The sequence below is a fragment of the Nothobranchius furzeri genome, chromosome 18 (genome assembly GCF_043380555.1).
Source record: "Nothobranchius furzeri strain GRZ-AD chromosome 18, NfurGRZ-RIMD1, whole genome shotgun sequence".
Lineage (NCBI taxonomy): Eukaryota > Metazoa > Chordata > Actinopteri > Cyprinodontiformes > Nothobranchiidae > Nothobranchius > Nothobranchius furzeri.
In genome coordinates, this window is record NC_091758.1 from 27,091,881 (window position 1) to 27,113,665 (window position 21,785).

The following is a 21,785-nucleotide window of genomic DNA, read 5'->3' on the forward strand; positions in this document are numbered from 1 at the left end:
ATTAAATCAACGACCACTTGTACAGCCACCTGTTTGCTATAAGCTACTGTGAAATAATGATCATCAGTGAAACGTAAAATTTAAGTACACAAAAATAAGTTTTTTCAAATTTTATAAATTTCTTTGATATGTTTTAATCCTAATTAATTAAGGAAAAGGGAAAATTAAGTCTGCTTTATCCCCCACCCAACCCACATATCCCAGATGATGTTCAAAACCTTGGCGCTGTCTGATCATTTAAGGATGAGTTAATTCAGAATGTCTTCAATTTACAAACTTAGGAGAAAACTCAAACGGAATCAGAAAATACAGAGTAAAGATCGTCCACTTTCAAAATCACACCTTTGACCAAGTTTCCAGAATTCACCAACAGAAATGAAACAATAGCTTTGATGTTTAATTCAAGAAATATCTACATCATAAAGTAAAAACTCAAATTTCAAACATTAAAATGCTTTAAATAAACACAAACCGTATCCCTGAGTTGGAATTTGCATATTTACAAAATGTACAGAAAGTTACAATTAAAAGGTAACAGTCTGACCAGCGTCAATGGCTTCATATGTAAAATATGGCTTTAACTTGATTGACCTTTCAAAGTCATTCCATGTAAATGGACAAAAATTTTAAAAACAAAAATTCCCCAACTTTACTGTTATTTTTACACTTTTCTAAGACATACGGCAGACAAGTTGAATAATATAGATGTCGTAAAAGCTCCAGTGGTAAAATACGCACAATAAAATGAATGCCTAGCTTATTCAGATCAGTACCTAAGACAATATGTGTGAGCACCAACCTAATCCTCTTTATGAAAGAAAGAAAAAAAAAAGACTGGGAATCCTCTAATAACACCCATCCCTAAACAAACACTCAGTTGTCTTCAGGGAACTTGAACTTCGCGTAGACGATGAGCATAACTACGGACATGACGACACACAGGGATCCAATCACAAGGTAGGCGATGCCCAGGAACTCGTTCTTTCCACCCATCCAACTGACATTGCTGAACACCACCTTCTTTTTCCCACCAAAACCATTCACAGGATAGTCTGAGGGACAAATGTTAAGGCTTTGCAAAGACCACTAAAGCATGGATTGTGTAAACATTCTTTTACCGTCCCATTTACTCCTATCTCACAGATCAAAGCTTTTTCATAAGTATGGATACCTAATCCTCAGGAACCCATGAAATTAAGTGTGGGGTTCCCCAAGGACCGATTTTAGGCCCAACACTTTTTAAGCTACATGCTGCCACTTGGAGACATCACCAGGAGACAAGGTATTGATTTTCACAGCTATGCTGATGACACACAGCTTCACATTGCAGTGTCCCCTGATGACATCAAACCAGTAAATTTACTTTTAAACTGTATTTTAGATATAAAGTCATGGATGACAAAACTTTTTACAGCTCAACCCGGACAAAACTGAAGTTTTAATCGTCGGTCCTGCAAACAAGCGAGAGATCCTTTTTGCAGAACTACACAATTTCAAACCTTCTCACTGAGTGAGAAATCTGGGTGCCCTCTTTGACTCTGAGCTTAATTTTATTCCATATACCAAAACTATAACCAAAATAGGATTTTATCACCTAAAAATATTAGCCTGGCTTGCCAGACTCCTCTGTTTAATTCTTTCTCTGTGCAGAATTCAACAGAGGAAGAATCTAGCAGGTCAGGCTATAAAAACATAACCAGAGTCCGCCCATTTCTCTCTCTCTCGCCAGCAGAGGTGTTAATACATGCTTATATTTTAAGTAGATTTGATTATTGTGATGCCCTGCTCTCTGGTCAACCCCAAAAGAGTATTTGGAACTTACACTTACTCCAGAATTCAGCAGCACGTGTGCTGACCAGGACCAGAGGGCAGGAACATTTTACACCCATTTTAAAATCGCTGCATTGGCTTCCTGTACATTTTAGGATTGATTTTAAGGTTCTTTTCTTAGTTTATAAATGTCTCCATGGTCTTGGACCTTCCCATTTAGCCGACCTTTTAAATTATGAACCCGTGTTCCCTGAGGTCCTCCAGTACTGGCATTTCAGTCAAACCAAAAGGTAGAACCAAAACTTACAGCGAAGCATCATTTTCCCACTATATGGCCCTCGTCTGTGGAACAGTCTGCCGGAGAGCCTCGGAGCTGCTGCAAGTACTTATGTTTTTTTAAAAGAGGTTCAAGACCTACCTTTTGAACTTAGCTTTTCATTGATATATTTGAACAATTTTTAGCTCATTTTTTCACAGCATTTTTTTACCTTTAACTTTTCAACTTTAACAAACTTGATTGTGCTGCCTGGTGTGCAGTGAAGGGGGCGAGGGTTAAGGTGTGTGCAAGGAGTTTGAACTGGCTGTGGAATTTTGATGCGTTTTTTTTTTTACATAAAGCACTTTGTGCTGATTATTATGAAAAGTGCTCTACAAATAAAATTTGATTTGATTTTATATTAAAACTAAACCTTTGTGCATTCACAAACTGGTATTGTAGCAAATATTATTTAACTTGCACAACGTGCAAAATGCACAGACAAATGATCTTTCTATAAGCACTTTTAGATCCTTCTGTTAAATATATCAAAATATCTAGTCAAAAGTGCAAAGCTTAAAAATGCAGTCGAGTCTCATTTACATAGTTTCTTTCTGGGTAGATGAAGACCATCATTTGCTTATCTTGTTTTCCTATGACAGAAGATTTGCATGTCTTGCTGCTCCTGTAAAAGCTCCTAAGTCGTTGTGTTCAAATCATTTAAAAGACTGAACCAACCTAACCAGTCACACGAGCCGAGGCTGCTCTGTGGCTGGACCGTGAAGCCTCATTCATGAAACTCTTAGAGCTTTGGTATTCATCTGACCCAATAGTTTAGGGATGAAGCTGATCATTTCTATTTACAGGTACAATAAGTAAGAATTTACAGTGAAATAATCACAAAACAGCAATTAAAATCAAAGTCCCATTAGTTGCAACACACACCGATGTGTGTGCAAAATTTGTTCTCCACATTTGACCCATCCCCTGGGGGGGGCGGTGAGCTGCAGACACAATCGTGCTCGGGAACCATTTGGTGGTTTAACCCCCCCCAAAGCTGAGTGTAAATCAAGGAGGCATTGGGTCGACCCGACCAGGACTTGAACCCTGATCTCCCAGTCTCAGGGTGGACACTACCACTAGACCACTGAGCTAATGTCTCAATCATGCTGGAAGGAAAGTTACTTTAGCAGATTTCAATCTCAGAAAGCTGGAGGGGTTGTCCGATTTTCTCTTTTTAAAAAGGCCAAAGAGGGACACTGTCTTTGTTTACCATCTGTAAGCCCGCTGGGTTCCCAAGGCTGCACCGAGCTAACGCTGCAGCGCTGGCATCAACAGCCACCATCATCTACAGCGCCGCCATTGCCCCCTCAAAAACATAAGGAAAGCCGAAGATATCTAGCCGGCAGACACGGAGCAGCTTGAAGAATACCTCGTGGGAAAACTAAAAAATATCAAAGCTTTATTCACCCGTGAGTGGAGGAGTAAAAAGATAACACAGCAAGCGTTTTACTCGAGGATGAAAATGATGGGAAACGTGGGTTTAGATGTGGCGAGTGTATGAAGAGGAGGATGAGGGACAAATTTTATCTGCGTTAAGTCTCTCAAATACAAAAACACAATATAAACACAGTAGTACTGGATACATGACAGGATACCCCAGAACAGCGCTACGCCCTCTGTTGTCCTGGCAGGGAATTGCTTGGCAACGCTCTCCGGGAGACGGAGAAGTCAGAGAGCAAAACGTCTCGTGTGTGTGTGTGTGTGTCTCCCTCATGGAGCTGTCAGTCGAGTGTGTTGGGTGTCCTTCTCAAGTGTGGAAGTTGACACACCCTTTTGCACACTTGATCTGCACTTAGCTGAAGTCCACATCGATGCCCACTTCGGCGAAGGGTATGACCTACAATCCATTAATCCATGGGAATTTTGAGAAGGCGGCGGAGCAATGGCTTGAACGCCTTCTTCTGTAAATATGCGTTTTCAAATGAACAAAGTTAATTCTAAGACAATTAAAGATATTTATCCATGCTCTGAATATTTTAGACTAAGATTTAATGTGGATGGCAATGAATGTAAATTTAGTCAAATAATTGCTTGTTTTAAAGTTGTTAAGGGGCAGCAGTAGCTCAGCTGGTTGAGCGGGTTGTCCGGTAATCGGAAGGTTGCAGGTTCGATTCCAGATCCAGACGGAGAATTCTGCTGTTGTGTCCGTGGGCAAGACGTGTAACCCACCTTGCCTGCTGGTGGTGGTCAGAGGGACCGGTGGCGCCCCCGCCTCTGTCAGTTTGCCCCAGGGCAGCTGTGGCTACATCGTAGCTCATCACCACCAGTGAATGAATGAATGATACACTGTAGTGTAGAGTGCTTTGGAGTCCTTTGACTCTGAAAGGCGCTACACAAGTGTGGGTCATTATCATTTAATAAAGATCTTTTAAAAAGGTAGCACAAACAGCAACCAGGATGGATTGCGGTCGATTACTCAATGCTCACCTTCCCAATTTGGCAATTATTTGCACACTTGTGTACTGCGCACTCAAAAGCTTAACCCTAACGCACATTGGAAGCATCGGCGTAGGTAGTAGGGGTTACTGCACACTTCCTCCAAGTGCACTTCAGAGGTGAGAATTGGGTCAGAGAGACTCATTTGTTTTTTAACACGGACGTCAGCTACCCAAATTTGACCACGGGAGGTCATTCCTACTTCAGTCACCTTTAAACACCTTCATAAATCTGTAAAATATCTGTAAGGATACTGTAGTGAATTTTAAGGCTGTAGTTTCCTGCTGGTAGACCCGCTGAGTAGTCCCCATCTGTGATCCGTCGATACAGCTTTCGAAAATCTGGCAGGGCTGCTCTCCTCATCCAGACCAGGAAGTCTTGATTGATAAAACCGTTGTTTGATGCGTCGGTTGTGTCCAGCTCGTAAACGTTCTTTGACCAAAACGGGGGCCGGACAGTCCCTAAAAAAAAAAAACAAAGGAAAGGCTCCATTTACAATTTTCAAAAAAACATTATAACAAATTATGACCCAATAGGGGAAAATATAATGAAGTCGCAACCATTGAAGGCGTTAATTAGAGGCGTGACATTCGGATTTTGGAACTTTACGTTGTAGTCCGTCCACCAAGCGATCCCTTTACCGTCTAGAGGCACCGGCAATGACTGGCCATTGACGTTCTTAAACAGCTCAAAGGTATCTTTGAAGAAAATAAAATAAAATAAGCACTTCATGCAGCTTTTCACCTTAAATGGTTCATTTTTCCAGCGTGTACCATTGAACATGCTGTTTGCTACCGAGCCACATGGCACAATTGGAACGTTGGAGATGTACTGATAGGGTGCACATTCGCTGTTGGGAGACTTGGGAAGAGAGAAACAGTTTTAAGATTAAGGTTTGTAAGAAAGGATGTGCATTTTATCTTGCATTTGGGGTTATCTTACTGCGAAATTACTCGTGTCTCCATACAGCTGTTTGTCATCTCTGGAGACGCCGTACCTCCGTTGGTTCTGGAAATAGTTGGTCAAGCCGTAATAAAAGAAAACAGGTCCCTGTGGTTGAGCCGAACAGGATTACACACACACACACACACACACACACAAAGAATGCATTTGAAGATTATTTAAAAAACGGTTTGGGTTTAATTTGACCAATGGTGAATAACTGTTTCAACCTTAATCAGAGAGTCAATAGAGAAGCTCATGGTGCAAACACAGTTTTTATCTGCTAGGTTATAGCAAACGCTGCAGGGTGAACTCCCGTCAGCCCCAGTGTAATCCATCTATGCCAGAAAGACCAAACACAGTCTCATCAATCATCAGAAACAAACCTTCTAGGACATCTCAAATATTTTCATTCTCAGAAACTATGTGTGCTTTTGAATGTTGCTGTCCTACCTCCAACACCTGAATGTCCCGTGAAGTGAGAAACAGACCCACGCCGATGCCGATGAACGCCAGGCCAATGAGGACAAACCCTGGGATCACGATCCCTGCAGAAAGAATGGGCTGCCATGCTGGAAGCCTCTGCTGGGTGAAGGCGGTGTTGTCAGGCCGGTTGGATGAGTCTTCCTCTTCCTTCACCATTGTCTTTGGTTCTGTCAGAATTAATCCTTGTTAGCTCCAAAATCTGTTGTTGCTTTTAGTTTACACCGATACGGTTGTTTTACAAATACACTGACCAGAAAAATATATGAGTGAGTTTTTTTCCCAGTACTTCAATGAAATAGACTACTCTTTTATTTTATAGCCTGACTTTTACTTTATGTTTAATGTAAATCAACAAGTTTCACCAAGCCGATCGGTTAATAAACTCCACCCATTGTAGGATTTAAATTCGAGACAAACACTGTGGTAATTTAACACGTAGCAAACACCTGGGTTAATTAAGAGTGAAACTCAGTATCTGACTTTCAGTCAATTTTTGGTTCATTAAGGTAATAATTGAGTTAATGATCACACAAATGTGGTTACTTACACACAGCCTTGCCAAATTTAAATCAAAGAGAGTCAACAAAACACCAACAGTCTTTCCTGGATGGGTGCGATCTAGCAGCTCACCTTTACCTGACTGCCTCACCTCCTCTTCCTGTTGTTTCAGGCTGACGTCAGGGTCAATCAGATCAAATTTCTTTACAGCGGAAAAACAATCACGGGAACTCCCAAACAGCTGGCAGCAAATAATCACAACTAATTTGAGGCGCTATATTCTAAACAAAATACAAATGTTTACTTTAAATACGTTTAAACGCAAACTAAAAGAAAACGAGGAACAATTGGGTGTTGTGCCTCAAAAGGGACCCTTACACAACCCCCCCCCCCCCCCCGGGTGGAGAGGACTCAGATGCTGTTTTGCTAAAAAAATAAGTTCAGTGAAAGTTAAAGGTTACAAATAGCATCTTATTTCTCACTCTTATTTATAACATATTTATAAAAGGATATGCTGTTTTGACGTCTATGATGTAACCTGGTTGTAGCTCGTGTTTATGGCATGCTGGACTGCCTGCAAGCACCCCACGGACAAATTAAAACCATCACTTAAAGCAAATTTTAAAAAATTTCAAGATTGCATTTAAAATATTCACTAAAAATTAAAAGCTTAAATTACACTTTGACATTTTTTTAATCCTATTTGTTAATAGAAAAGCTGGGCGCCTTAAAATGCCTTTCCCGTTCTACTGGGTTTACTTTTTCGGCATTACACCGGTTTGTTCCCAGGTTTGTAAGATTCAACCAATCATATCGCTAAATGGCTTTGCGTAACTTTCCCACTGACCAATCAGAGAGGGGTTCTTTCATCGATGGTCTGCAACTGTGTCGTCTTTGTGTTGACGTCTGCGGGGGTTTGAGAGGTATTATCAGTATTTTCCGTATTTTTCCTTATCTCCATCGCCGTTCTTCTAGATTTAAGGAAAATACTCCTTTTATTTAGCTACAAGTCCATCATTATATACCTCTTTCGCTGCTAAACCGGCGCACCTGTTCCCGTGCTAGCTACAGCTTATTGTTAGCGTTAGCTAACAGCATGGTCGACTGTTATTAAACGGATTTTAAACGGATGGAGGGTTTTGTTTGTGCTACGAATGGTTTTGCGATTGCGGTGTTTGTTTTTATGTGTGGTGTGAAGCATGCATTTAACAACAAACCACATACTTCTAGCTTCTACCGCTAGCTTTGTCGCACACCAACCCGTCAGGTTTTTTTTCTTTTACATGCTCTTAGCTAACATTTATATTTCTAAAACGTGAGCCACAGACTGCCGATTTCTAACATTAAATCGGGCTGTAAGTTAAGATTAATCCAATGCCAAGAGGCCAAAACATTTGTTGAGTTTGTTTAATCATATCTCTGGTTCTGTCTTCGTTTCTTAGTGTTTGAATGGATATAACCAGGTGTACGGAGAAATGGGTAAAACAAGACAAGGTTACTGTACATCGAAGCATCCATGTCATAAAACCACCTCTCTCATGCTTAGTTAATGTTCTGTCCATCACCTAATGATCAGATCTGATGTGTTTTATGCATCTCTCCCAGCTAGCTAGGATGCTTTTACTGCAGCAAGCCCCAGACTGGGGATATCTTGCTAAACAAACTCAGTTCATCCTCATGCAAATAAGTGTCATTTGACAGGATTGTGTTTAATTGTGAGTAGTTGTTGGCAGACATGTGACACGCTGACATAATTCCTGATAGTAAAAAATAGTTTTATTTCCTTTGCAAATTCTCATCCCCCCATGAAATTTCTGTTTCTGTTTAGTGCTGTAAATAAAGATTTTTGTTGTTCCTGGTACTCAACCCATACTGTCATTTTACATCAAATAATGTAGTTTTTTAAGTAGTTTTTTTTTAAAAATACATTAATATTCCAACATTTTTTCATCATTTCACATTTTTTTCAGTACAGTTGTGCTAATAATCTGCCTGGTTTAATTCGATTCAGGAGAGGCCTCCAACATCTTCCATAATGCTGTCTAGCAAGAAATCAGATGCTGGCTCATCTTCCTCATCCTCATCCTCTGTTGGAGCAGCAGTAGGTGAAAGGGCTCTGGTTTCTGATGCTCAGACCGGTCCGTTAGCTTCAGCATCAGGGGCTGTAGATGCAAAGAAGAAGGACAGGTCATCCCCTAGCGGGGAACCTGGTGGAGCTCCTTTTCCCCACCAGTCAGGTCCTGGGGGGGTGGACCCGGACTCAGCTGAAGTCCGTAGAACGAGTCGGCGCAAGCGGCAAAAGGTAAACATTTTAGATTTCTACAAGTTTTTGGCGAGATGGATTTAGTTTTTTTTTTTAACTTTTCTTATAAATGTTTTATTTGGTTCACACTGATGTGTTGTGATGTCTTTTGCAGGACTGCGGCTAAAGAAATCCCGGGGCATCATGAATCCTGGTTTTATTGGTGCTTTTATTGTGCCTAATGTTGCAGGTGGAGTACCGCGAGATGGACGAAAGCCTGGCCAATCTATCGGAGGATGAATACTACTCGGAGGAGGAAAGGAATGCCAAGGCGGAGAAGGAAAGGAAGCAGGTCCTCCCTCCTCCTCCTCCTCCGCCACCTGAAGAAGAAAATGACAGTGAACCCGAAGAGCCTTCGGGTGAGAGGGACACTTGGAAAAAGAGTTTTTAGCTTTTAAATCACTTGTTAAAGCTAAACCTTGCTTTGTTCAGGGTGTAGAAGTATGTGTTTTGATTTGCAGGTCTGGAAGGAGCTGCTTTCCAGAGCCGCCTTCCTCACGACAGGATGACGTCTCAGGAGGCTGCTTGCTTCCCTGACATCATCAGTGGTCCCCAGCAGACTCAAAAGGTCTTCCTGTACATCAGGAACCGTACGGTATGTACCAGCGTTCATGTGTTCTTCATTTCGAAACAGAAAAACACAGGGTTGCTGTTTTTAACCCTTCCACTGTCTTATCGGGTGACCTCGCCAGGAAAGGTGACCAGTGAGCAGGATTGATGGCTTATCTCTTGAGGTCCACATGGCAGAGCACAACATCACCCCTGCTTTGTGGACCTCAAGGGATAAACCATCAATCCTGCTCAATGGTCAACTCTCCTGGCGAGGTCACCAGATAAGACAGTGGAAGGGTTAAATGTGTTTACATCTCTAATCCTATCCAGATCCAACTGTGGCTGGATAACCCTAAAATTCAGCTAACCTTTGAGGCTACAGCACAACAGCTTGAAGCTCCGTACAACAGTAGGATATTTAATTAAAACGTCATCTGCTGCTTTAATCTGTTTATTCTAAGAATTGTATTGAGTGTTTTTTTTTTTTTTTTTTTCCCTTTTTAGGTGACGCTGTGCTGGTTCACAGGATACACAGCTACTTAGAACGACACGGCCTCATTAACTTTGGTGTTTACAAAAGAGTCAAGCCTCTACCCAGTAAGTTTGTGTGATTACACAAAATATTAGGTTTGATGAAGAAGCAGCGCACCAGCTGATGTCATTCATGCTTGTTGCAGCTAAGAAAACTGGGAAGGTGATAGTGATCGGTGGAGGCGTGTCTGGTCTGGGTGCAGCCAGGCAGCTGCAGAGCTTTGGGATGGATGTTACAGTCCTGGAAGCCAGGGTAGGTTAGAATGAACTGTTGTTAAAACCCAGATTAACTGAGATTATTTTGTTTTTAGGAATTGAAGACATTATTGTTCTGTTTGCCTGCAGGACCGAGTGGGAGGCAGAGTGGCCACGTTTAGGAAAGGAAATTATGTGGCAGATCTGGGAGCTATGGTCGTGACGGGTCTGGGTAAGAATTATTCACCTTCACTCAGAAATGTTCTTCAAAAGTGTCTCCAGTGTGGGTGAAGGCTGGTTAGTGATTCCTCTGTGGTTACATGAGCTGTCCTGTAGAGGGAGTTAACTCTATATGGCTGTCCTGTGTTGGTCAGGAGGGAATCCCATGGCCGTGGTCAGTAAGCAGGTCAACATGGAGCTGGCTAAGATTAAACAGAAGTGTCCGCTGTACGAAGCTAACGGCCAGGCTGTGAGTAGAACCATCTCCATCCATTTGCAGATGAGGTTCAAGTTGTTTACTCAATATGTCCCATTTCTCTCCCCCCCCCCCCCCCTCTTCTCCCATTTTTATCTCTCCATGTTCATCTGTGGTGAACTGCCAAAGGGTGAACGGTGCACTAGTGTATGTATATGTTTATTTACATTTGTTCCTCATTTTAATGATTAGCTCCATCCATTTTTATCATCTTTGTTCATCCATGTAGGAGTCGGAGAAAAATTTACATGGAGAAAATATAAATATTGAGCAGTGAAGTGGATTATTTTTTAAACAGGTGTTCTAAAACATCTGTTAACATCAGGGCAACTAGATGCCACTAGAGACGAGGTTTGCAGTGAAAGATGTTGGAACCATCGACCATATTTCCTGTTATTTTATCTGTAAATCTGAATGACCTCAGTCTAGAGAAACAGTTTTAAGCTCTGGGATTGACACGCTAACAGCTAGTCAGAAAGGGACCAAGTAGATCACTGCTGCAGTAAAGCAGCTCCTTTGTTAAAAATGGATTTCATGCCAACATTATCTTAAATTATCACTATTAAATTCACTTATTTACGTAGAATGATGTGGTTTTTTGTGAGCAGCGTCTGAGCGTCATGTGACCAGGGGGCGGGGCTCTCACACAGTCTGTTTGCAACACGTGTCTGAGCTTGTGGACTAAGAAAATGTCAGTTTTGGCTTCGTTTTGTTACAGGTAACAACAACAGAGCTAAATATGGCAACTGTGATGAGATTAGTGATGCTAAATATGGAAATAGCAGCAGTTTGATAAAGCAGCTCGTCTTTCATTACGTGAGCAGAAGTATACGTCGTCTTGAACCACAACCAAAACACAAACATTTTTAAACCCTCGTTTTTACCATATGTTTATTTATATGTTTGTTTTTCTTTGGAGATTGAAACATTTTTTTTAAATGAAAACGTGATTGTCAGGTTAGAATAAAGTCTCATTTGTGTTTTTTATGGAGGGATGTGGATCCAGAAAGGTGAAAAGTGCTCCAACACGCTAATTCTGCATGGGTAAAGACAGCTCCAGGGTGTTCCCCGTTACTTCCACTCTGGTTTATTAGTGTGGTCATAACTAATCATTTTACTGAGATCGTACATAGAGCTATCCTCGACAGGTTAGAGGACGACCGCTTTAATGGTGACTGGTATTTGTAGGTGGTTTTACTTATTCTAAAGACAGTAAATACGTAAGTAGGTGCAGGACTTGCATCATAATGTAGCTGTTAGTTATAGTTGGTTCATTCAGCATGTCGAGTCCGTCTTTCTGATTCTTTTATGGTCGTCTGTGCGTTCAGGTCCCGAAAGAGAAAGATGAGATGGTGGAGCAGGAGTTCAACCGTCTGCTGGAAGCCACGTCTTACCTCAGCCACCAGCTGGACTTCAACTTCCTCAACAACAAACCCGTCTCTCTGGGCCAGGCCCTGGAGGTGGTCATTCAGTAAGTACGGCGACCCGAACGCAGATTTAAAAGACGCCGCATTGTCAAGTCTGACCGACCTGATCTGTGCTCAGGCTGCAGGAGAAGCACGTCAAAGACGAGCAGATCGAACACTGGAAGAAGATCGTGAAGACTCAGGAAGAACTCAAGGATCATCTCAACAAGGTGACTGCACGTTGGCATTGTCCAGAGCCTTAGAGTTAATCGTTTCGTCTGCGTTGACATGATCCTCCGTCTTTCAGCTGGTGTCCACCAGGGAGCGCGTTAAAGAGCTCCATCAGCAGTATAAAGAGGCCAGTGAGGTGAAGCCACCAAGAGACATCACAGCTGAGTTCCTGGTGAAGAGCAAGCACCGCGACCTCACCGCGCTCTGCAAGGTGAGCCTTACCCCCAAATTCCACTACCTCCGCTCCGCTCCGACACGAACGCCGGAGCAAAATCGGTCCCGTTGTAGTCAATCAGAGCAATTCCACTACTGCGGCCGTGCTCCGACAGTGCGGCGCCGTGCGCCGCCCTCTGTTCCGGCGTCCGGCAAAAATAGAATCGATCCTATTTTTGCCGGACGCCGGAGCACCTCCGCAGTAAATGGACAGAAATCACAACGACCCAACAGGAAAAGGAGCAAGCACAGCTTCCGTTTTTCACAATAAATCGATAAACAAAAGGCGTTTTTTGTTTCATTTGCACAGATTTAACAACTTTTAACAACTATCAATGGCGGCTGAACTTTAAATGCACAAAAGTAAGCCATAAATACAGTTTCTACTATCAAAGTAGTCACACTTTGTTGATCCAAACACTGCTGATCTCTCAACACAAATGATGGGCAGATTAAACAGTTCATTTCGATGCTTCTCCCACACAACGGGTGTTTGGATCTAACTTCCGCGTTTATTGCTCGGACTGAATCGCAAGATCTCGAAAATCCCACGCATGCTTGTTTGCCCACCTCAGGTCTCCGCACCGGAGCGGAGCCGTTGTAGAGCGGGTACCAGTAAAAATTGAGTTCGGAAGCGAGCGGCTGCGGAAGGCGGGGGCGGACCGGAGCGGAGCGGAGGTAGTGGAATTTGGGGGTTACAGAAACCACCTTAACTCATTTCAAGCGCTAGAACCTCTAAAACGACTGAAATCTGACCGAAGAGGCGCGCGCACACACACACACACACACACACACACACACACACACACACACACACACACACACACACACACACACACACACACACACACACACACACCAATCAGAGCCGCTCAGTTTAAAGGCTATCAGTGTAACTGTGTTTACAGTGTGTGTGTGTGTGTGTGTGTGTGTCATTAGCCGTGGTTTAAACTAAAACTTCCTATCGTTGATTAGCAAATCACCACAAATGTAGCCACCAAGCTTTGACCTCAAGCGTGGTTTCTGACTGAATTACAGCGTTTAGACGTATTTTACAAACTTGATCGGGATAAACATGTGCCAGACTTCGTGTTTAAGTGTGTGTGTGCGTGTTTCAGGCAGATGTTTTAGTGTGTTTTAACACAGCTGGCATCTGAACTGGATCCATGAGCTGTCTGAGAAACCACTTGAAGGCTTCGACTCACGCTCTGATGGACTTTATGTCTGCAGACGTATGCGTGTACACCTTCAGAGGAACATTTAAGTCTCTGTTTACACAAAGTGGATTTATGAGACTCCGTCTTAAAGGAGACAGCTGTTTAAGTCCGTATGTTTTAGATTTTTGTCCTTTTTTTAGTCTTTTTCCTGGTTGTGGTTTGTTCTCTTGTGGTGAAATGATGAACAGGTTCAGTCAGCCCCGTCCGTTAAAGCTGCTTGCTCTTCTCATTTTTGACCTCGCACACACACACCTTATAAAATATTTGAAAATAATACAAATTTTAGTGAGGGATGAACCCTAGTAGATTTAAATCTCCTCGTCTTCCTGCAGGAGTTTGATGAGTTGGCAGAGATGCAGGTGAAGCTGGAGGAGAAGCTGCAGGAGCTGGAGGCCAACCCACCCAGGTAACGCCATCTTTTTATTAACTCCTTAAATCCTCCCATGAGGGAGGAGGAATTACAGTTGGCTACATGTTTTTTTTTTTTTTTTTAAACCGACTCGCTTAGCAACGACTGATTTACCGGTGTTGTGCCCTGAAGTGTTACGCTTGGGTTTTGTTCGTGTCGGGTCATGATCAGGCTGCTGCTGGATGAATGAACTGAGGTTGTGTGTGTAGCGATCCGTCTCCTTGCTGTTGTGAACTTCTTCCTTTCCCACAGCGATGTCTACCTCTCATCCCGGGATCGACAGATTCTCGACTGGCACTTTGCCAACTTGGAATTTGCCAACGCTACACCCCTCTCCACTCTGTCTCTGAAGCACTGGGATCAGGTGCACACACACACACACACACACACACACACACACACACACACACACACACACACACACACACCCCGTTCAGGCTCCAACACTAACTCAAGTGTGACCCGGTAATGACATATGCCTCGTCTCTTCAGGATGACGACTTTGAGTTTACCGGCAGCCACCTGACTGTACGGAACGGCTACTCGTGCGTTCCTGTGGCGCTGGCTGAAGGTTTGGACATCAAACTGAACACGGCGGTGAGACAAGTCCGATACACGGCATCCGGTACGGGAATCCAACCCGCAGCTTCCACAGTGGTGAGAGATTAGCATCAGGAGTGAAGATGATAGATGTTTGATCTGCTCCTGCTCCAGGCTGCGAGGTGATAGCTGTCAACACCCGCTCCACCACCCAGACCTTTATTTATAAGTGCGACGCCGTGCTCTGCACGCTGCCCCTCGGTGTGCTGAAGCAGCAGCCGCCCGCGGTCCAGTTCGTCCCCCCGCTGCCGGAGTGGAAGACGTCAGCCATACAGAGGATGGGCTTTGGGAACCTCAACAAGGTTGGTCATCAGAAACACTGAATCGTGTTTAGAGTAGCTTAGCTGCTGCAGTAGTTGGTAGTTGGATCTCTTGAGTTCTGTAGAATGATTCATCACTTTTTAAATAAAGCTCTGGTAGTAAATTTCTTTTTGTTTTGGGGCTGGATTCAGGATCTGTGTCCTTTTTCTGTTGACCTTCATTACCTAGAATTAGTTTTGCTATTTGATCAAACGCCCTAGGCTCCTGTTTCCCTCCTTTTTGTCTAAATTCACGCATTAATCTTGAGTTTAACATGGACATCAGATCCTTTTCATCCTCAGGTCAGAGTTTTTGTGTCAGTAGGTAGAGCTGGAGACTCCTTGTTTCCTGCATCACTCCCTCCCTCTCCCCTGCTCAGCATCGTCTGCAGCAGGACAGCTGATCTCTGCTGCAGCACAGAGAAGAGTGCTGCATTATTATGCAATCTAGCTGCTGCTGCTCCATTTGTCCAGTAGAGGGAGCTTCATCATTCAGGATACAAGCTTATGGTTCTCTCTTCAAGGTGGTGCTGTGTTTTGACCGTGTGTTCTGGGATCCAAGCGTGAACCTGTTTGGTCACGTCGGCTCCACCACTGCAAGCCGGGGCGAGCTCTTCCTCTTCTGGAATCTCTATAAAGGTAGCACGGTCACGCATCATAGGGTTAAAGTTCTAATACGTCTGTTTTTAATGTTTAAATACACAAAAGTAAAAGACTAAAGATGGTGTCGTCTCCACTCTCAGCCCCGATCCTGCTCGCACTGATGGCTGGTGAAGCCGCGGGCATCATGGAGAACATCAGCGATGATGTCATTGTTGGACGCTGCCTCGCCATACTTAAAGGAATCTTTGGAAGCAGCGCTGTACCCCAGGTGTGTATACACACCGTCTACCAAAAACAACGGCTCTGGCACTCAGATGTGTAGAAGTTTTCGTTGTGAGGTCGTTTAACATATCCATTAGAAACAGTCCTGTAATGTCCCGCAGCATTCCTTCTTATTTAATTGTGTTTCAAGTGGAATTCATTCCTGAATCGGGCTCCAAAGCCAGCTCCCAGCGACCACACAGCAAACCGCATCCAAACCACCCGTCATTAGAAGTCATTTGCTTCTGGTTTCAAACGGGAGAACAATCATGCAGCCCGGAGCTGGAGCTTTTCCTCTTCATCATGGAAACTCAGAAATTAAACGTTGTTTGTTGTCATGGCAGCCAAAGGAAACCGTGGTCTCTCGCTGGCGTGCCGACCCCTGGGCGAGGGGCTCCTACTCCTATGTCGCAGCAGGTTCTTCTGGAAACGACTACGACCTCATGGCTCAGCCCATCACGCCGGGCCCGGCAATACCTGGAGCGTCACAGGTGAGCGAAGGCGGATCTGGGAAAGTATGGGAAAGTGATGGCTTAACTATAACGGTTCTCATTTCCTTCTCAGCCCGTTCCTCGTCTGTTCTTCGCCGGTGAGCACACCATCAGAAACTACCCAGCTACGGTCCACGGCGCCCTGCTGAGCGGCCTCCGAGAGGCTGGCCGCATCGCCGACCAGTTCCTAGGAGCCATGTACACCCTCCCGAGGCAAGCGACTCCCACGGCCACAAGCAACCCTCCTCAAGCCCCGCCCACTGCTCCTGTCTGAAACGCGGGCATCACAGAGAACATCAATCTGAAACTGGCGCCATGTGTGAATGTGGAGGAACTTTAGCCTACTGACTGTTTTCACTGAAGCATTTTGTTCAGATTAGATTAATTAATCTGTTTAAATCTCATCAAAACTTCATTAACATGTTCTTTCTCAGTTTAAGTTAAAAGGCATGGGAATGAAACTTTCAGCCAAACATGAATGAATCAGCATCAAATGACTCGTTCACTCCACAGAAACTCGTTCTGCCTTTGGAAGGGAGACCGTTCCTTCTGCTACACTAGAGGTCCTCTCGGTTCCCTTAAAGCCGTCGCTGATCGCCTCTTTAATGCAACTTCTGCTAGATAGCGTAGGATGTAAGTTTGTAATAAAAGTACAGTTGAAAGATTTGTTGCAGGTTAAGATTTTTTTTTGTCATGTTTTGTTAATTAAAGAAAAATTCATTTTTGATTCTGAAGTTCTTGATTTCTCTAGAACTCGATAAAAGCCTGCTGGATGTTTTCTGTTCAGTAGACTCTGACCCTTTAGCGACTCCACACACACTTTGGTTTCGGTGAGAGGCAGCGATGGGGGGGGGGGGGGGTGTCTCTGGCAGTGTTGGAGGATCTGATGAATGTGGGATTAAATTGGTTAACCAGAAGCTTTCCAGAGGAGCTGCACTTCCAGGCTCGATGCATTCTTCAGCGTCACTGGCCCCGTTCTCCCCCTGCGCTGCACTTTCCTCAGGACCAAAGATGTTAGATGTAACATCAGTCCTCGAAGCTGAGCTGGATGTTTAGATATTTCACTGTACTGGTAGCATTGGATGAGTCTACAACCCACACAAGTGGCTCAGGTAGTGCAGCTCATTCTGGATGGCACATCAATGCAAGTCAGAAGGTTTGCTGTGTGTCAGCGTAGTGTTCAGAGCTTGGAGGCACTACCAGGATCTGTAGGTTGGCTGCAGAAGGGCAACAACCCAGCAGCAGGACTGCAGCTTCCACCTTTGAGCAAGGAGGAACAGGAGAACTGCCACAGCCCTGCAAGATGACCTCTAGCAGGCCACACATGTGCATGTGTCTGCTCAAAAGGTCAGAAACAGACTCCGTGAGGGTGGTATGAGGTGTTTGGCGTTTGCCAGAGAACACCTGGATTGGTAAATTCAGCACTGGTGCCCTGTGCTCTTCACAGATGAAATCAAGTTCACACTGAACACATGTGACAGAGTCTGGAGTCTGCCTGCAACGTCCTCCAGCATGGCCGGTTTGTGGGGTGGCATTTCCTTTGGGGGCCCCTTGTCCCTACATGTGCTCACCAGTGGTAGCCTGACAGCCATTGGGTACCGAGATGAGATCCTCAGACCCCTTGTGAGACCATATGCTGGAGGTCCAGGTTCCTCCAAATGCAAGACAAGGCTAGATCTCATGTGGCTGGAGTGTGTCAGCAGTTCTGCAAGAGGAAAATTGTTCCCCAGACCTGAATCTTACTGAGCACATCAAGGGTCACCACATTGTTCCAGACTGTCCAGGAGCTGGCGGATGCTTTAGTCCAGATCTGGGAGGAGATCCTTCAAGAGACCATCCACCACCTCATCAGGATCACGCCCAGGCGTTAGGGAGGCCGCACATACTACTGAGCCTCATTTTGACTTGTTTTAAGGACATTACATCAAGGTTGGATCAGCTTGTAGTGTTTTTACGTTTTACCTTTGAGTGAGTTCAAATCCAGACCTCTATGGGTTGATACATTTTATTTCTATTGATATATTTTGTGTGATTTTGTTGTCGGCACATTCAACTATGTAAAAAACTAAGTATTTAGTTAGAACATTTCGTTCATTCGGATCTAGGATCTTTTGATTTGAAGTTAACTTAATTCTTTTGAGCACATAAACGTGTTTGTATATAAACTCATATGATTCATACTGACAATATTATCAATATTAGCCCTAAATTTTTTATATTGGTGCATCCCCAAATGTAAAAACTTCTCATCCTGAGTAAAATAGAAACACCAGGCCGCCTGAGCTGACGTGAAACCACTAAATGTCAACTGTTAGAACAAGCAGAACGCAGAATCAGGAGCGTTTCAGATTAAAACGTCGCTGGTCGTCCCAAAGAGGTACGTACGTGCTGACGTAGCATTCCACAGCAGCTTGTGGTTTTTTCCCCCTCTTTCAACTCCACCAATTTGCCTCATTTGCCTGCCTGCTGGTTTTGCACGTTGTCAGCTGTTGTTCTCCTAGTTCGAACCACTCAAACACACACACATAAACCCTCAGCGGGCCGTGAAATCAGAACTTGCTGAGATTGGCGAGAAGAAAAATCATAAAAGAGATGATCGTCTTTAACACTCAGTGTTACAAACAGGTCGGTTTTTATTTTTATTGGAATACATATGGTCTGCTGTACAGTTTTAATAGGCCTGCATGCAGAGAGCGCCAGCCACAGTTGGGTTAAAACATGCACGTTGGAGAAAAGATAAAAAAAAAAAAAATAACCTCCTCGCTCCGTCCACCTGGTTTTACTGACACACGGCGTCGTCAATCACACGATCCGTGTTCTGACGGCGCCTTACTAAAACGGTTGATAGTCCAAATGATGAATGGAGAACAGGAGGAGGAGGCCAGACTAGATCCAAGTAAAAATATCCTCTTTTCATTTAGAATATTTGTTTTACATATTTACACTTGTAGAGGGTGGGGGGGCAGCAAGCTTCTTTCTTTGGCGGCGCTTACAAACAGAACAAACCCTGACTGCATGAGGGAGAAGAGAGCAGCAACGATTCTGGGAGGAAGAATGCACCCACCCACCCTCAAAGAGAATAATCTAATTAAAAAAGGGACGTGTGGCAAATCGATCCGATCGCATGGAAATGAACTCTCTCCCTCTGCAAACACAAGAACTCTCCAGGAGTGTAGCGGTACATTACCTTACATTATAAAAAAAAAATTAAATTTAAAAAAACAGCAATCTTTTAATCAAAAGAGGACAAATATTCAATATATCCCAGCAAATAAGGCCCACTTTACAAAATTACAGGACTTAAATAAAACCTAACCAATATAGATTTGAAAATAAGACATCTTTTGTTCAACAAATAAAAACATTTTTACGCAGGAAAAAAAATAAAACCCTCAAAGTGAATAAATCCCCTTTTATTTCAGCATCTTAGAGACAAAATAACCCAACAGGAAAAGAGAGAAATGGTCCGTCTGTAAACTGGGAATACTGGGAATGACTTTGGCACAACGTTGGAAGGCAGAAACAGACGGAACACAGAACCATGCTGCAAAATATGTTTAATACAGAAACTATTTGTTTAATTGTCTCTAAATCCTTAGATTTGGCCTCAAAATGACACTTTATATTCAAAAAGGGGTACGGGGCGTTTCTGGTTTTAACGTAAGTGCTGGCTAAGTGCAGATTATAGACGACGCAGCCGCCTGTTTGCTGCACCGTTTGGATCCGTGCCTCCGACTATACCTATAATAACTACAAAAACTGATGTGTTTAATACTTTTTGCCAGAATTCATGCATTTTTTTCCATTCTGATCTCTTATTTTCCAGCACATTCCAATTTGGATGAATTTTGTAGGAAGCTGTAATGATGGAAGTCCCAGTTGCCCTCCAGTCTGGTATGGTTAGTGTGCATGTGGGCCTTGTAAGGAGGCACCGGTGAAGGATGGAGATTCAACTTTGCCCCGAATCTCTTTTTTTAAGCCACACCGCTTTGAACCCCTGGAGATCCAGGAGGGAGAAAACCTCCACAGCGCTGTAAAACCTGCACTTTCTGACAGGTGGACTCTTCCTGAAACTCCCAAACTGGATTTTCTAACTCGAGGATCTGCAGGAGGCCGCTCTGCTCCCCAGAAGAGCACGTGCATCCCCTTGTGTGTTTTAATTAAACACAAAGTGGACTCTTCTGCCAAGCGCTCCTGTATTTAGAAACCCTGAGTCAAGCTGAAGAGGACGAGATTAGACGCAGCCCTGACCCCTGACCTTCCAGCTACCCAGGGAGCTGCCTGTCAAGATCTGGTGACGGGCCTCCGGCCCTCCAATAAAACATCACTGCTTCGCTTTTGGGAAATGAGAAAACAAGGAGCTCATGGGGGGGTGGGGATCTGGGACTGGTTTAAAGGGAGAAGTTGTTTCCTCTTTATACACACAAAAAACAAAAATACTGACAATAAGAGAGTTTCTGCTCCGTGACGAATCCACTCCAACTCCAAATCCACAATAGCAGGACTTTTAAAAATAAATCTCAGTGAACCTCGTTCTGGAATCTTAGTAGGAAACGTTCCCTCGGAAGAAAATAGACTTTTACAATGTTCCGTATCAAAATGCTTCAAATGGGAAAAGCAGAAGAAACCAAAACCAAATACAATCAGGAGGAAAACGATGCAAAATCGACCTCTTTAAGGCATGGATGAGATCTAAATAAGCTTTCGTGGAGAGTTACATTTTAGATTTGCACCAAAAAAACAATCTTATTAGTCACCACCTTTGACCTGTGACAGAACCACGATGGCCGTTCCGGTCACCGGTTCCTTCAGAGAGGACCGGACAGCCGAATCTCCTGCTTGCATAAAGAGTAAAGTGTCAAAGTGGAATCAAGCGACGGATACATGTTACAGGTGGATGGTCAGACGAGCGGCGCACGGAGCTCCTTCCTGGATCCAGCCCATGGCTGAATCGGTCCTATGGGGCTCCGACTGCTGCAGAAATCTCTCCAACACGGAGTTGATGGTTTAGGCCTCAAACTTGTTTACAGTATAAAAAACCCCAAAAAACAGAATCTGGGACGATTCGCACGGCGAATCCAGTCACGTACAAGGTGGACCGCTTTCCTATGACAGCATCTACGATAGCGATGGAGATGCTGTCCGGTGAGATTTGCTGGTAGTCCAGAGGTGGAATCCACCATGACAGCTGTGGAACAAAGCACCGCAGTAATCGCCTCATGGTTTGAGGTCGTAAGCAGCCTTCTCCTACATGTGCGTTGCGTCTCGTAGTGTGCAATTTGCATTTTTGTCCACTGGACATGGCTGATCAGGAGAGGGAAAGGGCGACGCAGAACAGGAAGCGAATTACAACGAATCAAAAGAACAAAATGAAGGTCCCAGTTTGTCAGAGATGCTCTTTTAAACATGCTGAGTGAATTCCTTTCAAGGCGTTTCCATTTTTTACTTGAAAACATGCAAATGTTCAGCCTGATGAAATCCAATACGGGTTAAAAATGACCTCACGGCTAAAATCAACATGCATGCTTGCGTTTGTGGAAGAAAAAAAA

General features: G+C 43.8%; 2 protein-coding genes across 8 annotated transcripts; one reads left to right on the forward strand and one right to left on the reverse strand.

Moving 5' to 3' along the window:
- Nucleotides 1–376: 376 nt before the first annotated feature.
- On the reverse strand, nt 377–6,671 carry tmem30b (transmembrane protein 30B). Of its 4 annotated transcripts, none has more exons than XM_015969850.3 (8): nt 6,584–6,671; nt 5,921–6,120; nt 5,698–5,805; nt 5,468–5,575; nt 5,299–5,386; nt 5,086–5,223; nt 4,780–4,986; nt 377–1,052 (listed from the first exon to the last, which is right to left on the reverse strand). In XM_015969850.3, the coding sequence occupies exons 2-8, from the start codon at nt 6,107–6,109 to the stop codon at nt 874–876; spliced, it is 1,017 nt and encodes a 338-aa protein (XP_015825336.1). In that variant the 5' UTR covers nt 6,110–6,120; nt 6,584–6,671; the 3' UTR covers nt 377–873. The 4 variants fall into 4 exon arrangements, with proteins under 4 accessions (XP_015825336.1, XP_054597662.1, XP_015825335.1 ...); XM_054741687.2 differs by having other exon boundaries at nt 6,590–6,607; XM_015969849.3 differs by having other exon boundaries at nt 6,501–6,604.
- A 614-nt stretch (nt 6,672–7,285) lies between these two features.
- kdm1a (lysine (K)-specific demethylase 1a) lies at nt 7,286–16,741 on the forward strand. Of its 4 annotated transcripts, none has more exons than XM_070546868.1 (22): nt 7,300–7,374; nt 7,894–7,930; nt 8,463–8,752; nt 8,940–9,112; nt 9,215–9,348; nt 9,636–9,714; nt 9,810–9,902; nt 9,983–10,089; nt 10,182–10,263; nt 10,406–10,500; nt 10,636–10,653; nt 11,835–11,977; nt 12,052–12,142; nt 12,220–12,354; nt 13,906–13,979; nt 14,235–14,346; nt 14,475–14,607; nt 14,697–14,884; nt 15,406–15,520; nt 15,625–15,752; nt 16,090–16,236; nt 16,310–16,741. In XM_070546868.1, the coding sequence occupies exons 2-22, from the start codon at nt 7,901–7,903 to the stop codon at nt 16,508–16,510; spliced, it is 2,568 nt and encodes an 855-aa protein (XP_070402969.1). In that variant the 5' UTR covers nt 7,300–7,374; nt 7,894–7,900; the 3' UTR covers nt 16,511–16,741. The 4 variants fall into 4 exon arrangements, with proteins under 4 accessions (XP_070402970.1, XP_070402969.1, XP_070402968.1 ...); XM_070546867.1 differs by having other exon boundaries at nt 7,312–7,374; nt 7,894–7,945; XM_070546869.1 differs by lacking the exon at nt 7,894–7,930 and having other exon boundaries at nt 7,286–7,374.
- The last annotated feature ends 5,044 nt before the right edge of the window (nt 16,742–21,785 follow it).

Bases quoted from the DNA above. Each gene is read 5' to 3' on its own strand.
- tmem30b (XM_015969850.3), bottom strand. From the start codon at position 6,109: ATGGTGAAGGAAGAGGAAGACTCATCCAACCGGCCTGACAACACCGCC. The intron at 5,806-5,920 runs GTAGGACAGCAA...TTTCTGGCATAG, and splicing joins GGGACATTCAGGTGTTGGAG to ATGGATTACACTGGGGCTGA. The intron at 5,224-5,298 runs GTACACGCTGGA...TTTTCTTCAAAG, and splicing joins AGCAAACAGCATGTTCAATG to ATACCTTTGAGCTGTTTAAG.
- kdm1a (XM_070546867.1), top strand. From the start codon at position 7,901: ATGGATATAACCAGGTGTACGGAGAAATGGGTAAAACAAGACAAG. The intron at 9,903-9,982 runs GTAAGTTTGTGT...TGCTTGTTGCAG, and splicing joins AAGAGTCAAGCCTCTACCCA to CTAAGAAAACTGGGAAGGTG. The intron at 16,237-16,309 runs GTGAGCGAAGGC...TTTCCTTCTCAG, and splicing joins CAATACCTGGAGCGTCACAG to CCCGTTCCTCGTCTGTTCTT.